Source organism: Humulus lupulus, chromosome X (assembly GCF_963169125.1).
Source record: "Humulus lupulus chromosome X, drHumLupu1.1, whole genome shotgun sequence".
Lineage (NCBI taxonomy): Eukaryota > Viridiplantae > Streptophyta > Magnoliopsida > Rosales > Cannabaceae > Humulus > Humulus lupulus.
The window spans coordinates 227815207-227819136 of record NC_084802.1 but is presented as its reverse complement, the minus strand read 5'-3'; the positions used below and the strand labels follow the sequence as shown (position 1 = coordinate 227819136).

Here is a 3930-nt window from a genome sequence, read left to right as displayed (position 1 = left end):
AAATTAGATTGAATTGGATGATGATTTCTAACATCTAACTTTTATTTGGATTGAATTGGTTAGGAGTAAAAATGTTGGATCAGAACAATCAAAGATAAGATATGACATCATTTTCTTGGTTTTTATTCTTTAACTGGAGGAAAACATTAAATATTTTATCCTCTAAAATAAGAATATGAAAAGATGATATATTCCTCAAAACATATTACACAACAACACATAAATTACTAACAAGACCTTCTAACATCTAAAATATTTAAGTTTACGTTTCAATTATCAAGAATTTATTAGATTTAACTTATAGTTGTTGATAGATGGTTCCATGATTTTTTTCCATACTATAAAATACTTTGTACATGTGCTTGTGCTTGCTTCAATTTAGATGATCCATCCACAACATAAACTTATTCTCTGGACGATTTGGATCACTAGGCAATTACAACTTTTTTCTTGAATCACATGAGAAGTTATCCAAGGTGGGTTGCATTTATGCAGTTCTGTAACTTATAGTTGTTAATAGATGGTTTTATGATTTTTTTTTAGGAATGGCAAAATGGGGCTCTGGAGCGGGGCGGGTCAGAGCCCCAATCCGGCGGGACATCCACTACTACAAATTTTTTTTTTTAGGACTAGCATTGTGAGTCCTAAAAAAGTTTTTAGGACTCGCGAAAAGAATGTTTTTAGGACTCGCAATGCAAGTCCTAAAAAATCTAGTTTGTGCATTTAATTAAGTTTTTAAGACTTGCGTTGCGAGTCTTAAAAAATTGCGTTGAGTGTCTTTAAGTAATTTTTTAGGACTCGCTTTGTATGCCCTTAAAAGTAATTTTTTTTAAAAAAAAAATGCAGCTACAATTTTCATTTTCATTTAGAAAAAATATATCCCTTTGAGTGTCCAAAATGTATTGTATGTGTTATATTTCTAAAATTTCAAAAGAAAATACAACAAAATATTTTTTTATTAATTACTCAAAAATATAATTTCAATATTTAGTCTACTCGGCTTACAAAATCATATTACATGATAGTTTATACTACAATCAAATTCCATCATCACCAAATATTAAGCAAGAAATGTATACAATGTTAGTGAAATATATATTTTATTCTAAAAACTTCAACTGCCAATGTTGTCTAGTATTGCGCCAAAGAAATACATCTCAATATAGACTTGCACATTATAAAGAAGTTCTTTAATTAATAAAAAGTTTCTCCACTGAAAATAAAAAGTTCTTAAAATGTTGACCACTAGAAATAAAAAAACAAGAGAGGTCCACACATAATTGATCGGTGTACATCTCTAGATCTGCGGATAATGTATATCCAATTAATTTGGAGATCTATATAATAATTCAAACTTATAAATAAGTAGACACACACAACAATTATATATATATATATAATAGATGCGAGAATTAAACTACCAGTATAGATATTCATATAGTCAAGCAGCAACACAATTTATTGTTGGATAGTACTATTTCATAAAATGTTATTCATCCAGTACATAGAGGTATTTCAAAACAGTAGCAAACTACACCAAAATCAGCAACAAAATAGACCATAAATCCACCATATTAATCCATTCAACTTAGTTAACAAAATACACCAAAAATCTGTCACAAAATACACCAAAAAAACCAGTAGCACAATACAGAAAATATACCATTAAAACAATAGCAAAATATACCATTAAAACTCTGGATCACAAAATCATGCTCCAATCTTTGACAGACCTTAGTTAGTCTCCATTGCACAATAGCAAACTATACCAAAAGCATTAGCAAAATAGACCATAAATCAATCATATTAATCCATTCAAACCGGTTGCAAAATGCACCAAAATCCAGTCAAGAAATATAGCAAAAACTGGTAGCAAATTACAAGTAGTAGCCATTAAAGAAGTAGCAAAATAGACCATAAACACACCAAAATCCAGTCACAAAATACACCAAAAGATAGGATGATTAGTTTAGCATAATAAATAAGAGGAAAAAGGAAATAAAATCTTATGAAACTGCTGCAGCAATATCCGAGACTCATTGTTTGGCAGGAATAAAAAAATTAACACTAAGGACTAGTGTTTTAGATGAAACAGAAGGGTATTGTTTAAAAGAATTCAGTTTGTACAATAATTGCGAGGAATATAGAGTCAATTATTTCATCTTACTTAAGAAGGCCTTTAGTATGGTGGTGGTAAATGACTAAATGTAGACCAATTCTATAACTCAAGAATCACAAAGCATTGGAAACATGCATAAGTATTAACTCAATACCTGATATGGTACAAGGAAATGGGCTGAGTGTTTTGGCAAGCCAAGGTCCTGCATTTGCTTGTAAAACTCATTAGTGGAAGCCATCATTTCCTCTTTGTTTGGCAGCAATCCACTTGGATTAATGTAACTCTATTATGTTGAAGAGCAGACCCTGAATAAAAAATAGACACTCGTCAAATGCCTTGATGCCTAGTCTGGAGGGTGAGTTTAATATTCGATCTTCATAGTAAGAGTGGCACTATAACTAACCTTTACAGGTATACCAATAAAGGAGAGCCCTGGAGCCAAGCTTGGAGGAAAGACATGACGATATAAGGGTTCAACAAGGACAGTTTTCGTCAACAGTTGCAACTCCATTTGTTTCAAGAAATGGATGATCATATTTGAACCTGCAATATTGTATTGTAAACATGTAGCACAATTAAGTGAGTCAAAGTTAGTTTTGAGTTAGTAATTAACTCAACGCTTTAACAGGCTTACTTGATCTTGTCCACAATCACTATCAAAGAAAAAATTCATTTGAAGTTTACAGTAGAAATTGGCATCAGCATAAGCTGAGAATCCATCTTGAAAAGCAACTCTACCATCTTTGCAAACATGATCTATCTGTTCAATTTCGATGTTTAAATCAGCATATCATTACTTCCAAAGCCTACTTAACGTAATAAGCAAAGGCTGCCATGATCATGGAGCCTTAGAAACACAAAAACATATCTCTGGATAAGGAGCTCCTAAACATGGCACTCAAGATTCATAAAAAAAACAGAGGAAACACTAATCCAAAATTATTAGAGGACTCGTATCTTGGTTTGGTTTCAATCCAAATCTACACTGAAAGTGATTATATTTTTCCTTGATAATGAAAAATGATATTTTCATATATGGTAAAAAAATATAGAAATTTTGATATGCTAAGGTTAATATGCTTAGGTTCAAATAAACTAACATACCATCATATGTTGCCATATATTGTTGTGGTTTTCCAGCTTTTCCACTTTCACATCAGGTTTTCTAGCGATCGATCCCACCCCCCGAGACCCCTGTGCCGTTGAGCCCAGCCAGCCTGGAGAACCCCAGTCGCCGTCGAGCCCACCCCTTGAGCCCCCAGTCGCTGTCGAGCCCTTGAACCCCCAGCCATCATCGAGCCCAGCTAGAGCAAGAAATGGGAGGACGAAGGAGTGAGAGAGTCGAGCCCCCTGGCTCTGCATCGAGCCTGCCGCCGTGATCCGACCACCAGCCACCCACCTCACTGTGATCCATGCACGCCGTCAAAGAGGAGGGCTGGTTAGGTTTGAGGAAAAGAACAAGAGAGAGAGTGAGATTGAGGTTGAGGGTTGATAGGGTTTAGTTATTATTATTATTGTTTGTTAAAAAAATATATAGTTATTATTATAAAAATATATAAATACAAAGTATAATGATATTAAGAAAAAATAATACAAAAAAATATTAATGATATATTGTTAGTTTTTATTTTCTAATTATATTTAAAAACTAAAAACTTATAATTTTTTTAAAAAAATTATTAAAATTTGCTAGTATCATTTTTCTAGAAGAGATTTTAGAATGACACTTTCTTATAATGGTATAATAACTTATATTGTCTCTTAAGATCACTTATTATATGTATTGATTATCAAAGTTTATCAATATATAT

At 32.4% G+C, this 3930-nt stretch overlaps 1 protein-coding gene across 1 annotated transcript; it reads right to left on the bottom strand.

Moving 5' to 3' along the window:
* Nucleotides 1–1441: 1441 nt before the first annotated feature.
* LOC133804274 (uncharacterized) lies at nucleotides 1442–3641 on the bottom strand. Its single transcript, XM_062242424.1, has 4 exons — nucleotides 3224–3641; nucleotides 2754–2879; nucleotides 2523–2662; nucleotides 1442–2424 (listed from the first exon to the last, which is right to left on the bottom strand). Exons 1-3 carry the CDS (start codon nucleotides 3479–3481, stop codon nucleotides 2651–2653), a joined length of 396 nt encoding a protein of 131 aa, XP_062098408.1. The 5' UTR covers nucleotides 3482–3641; the 3' UTR covers nucleotides 1442–2424; nucleotides 2523–2650.
* Nucleotides 3642–3930: the final 289 nt, after the last annotated feature.

What these genes read in the sequence shown, in the direction of transcription:
- LOC133804274 (XM_062242424.1), bottom strand. Translation starts at nt 3,481, where the DNA reads ATGCAGAGCCAGGGGGCTCGACTCTCTCACTCCTTCGTCCTCCCATTT. An exon ending in ATATATGGCAACATATGATG is followed by an intron (nt 2,880 to 3,223) that starts GTATGTTAGTTT and finishes GAAATTGAACAG; the next exon opens with ATAGATCATGTTTGCAAAGA.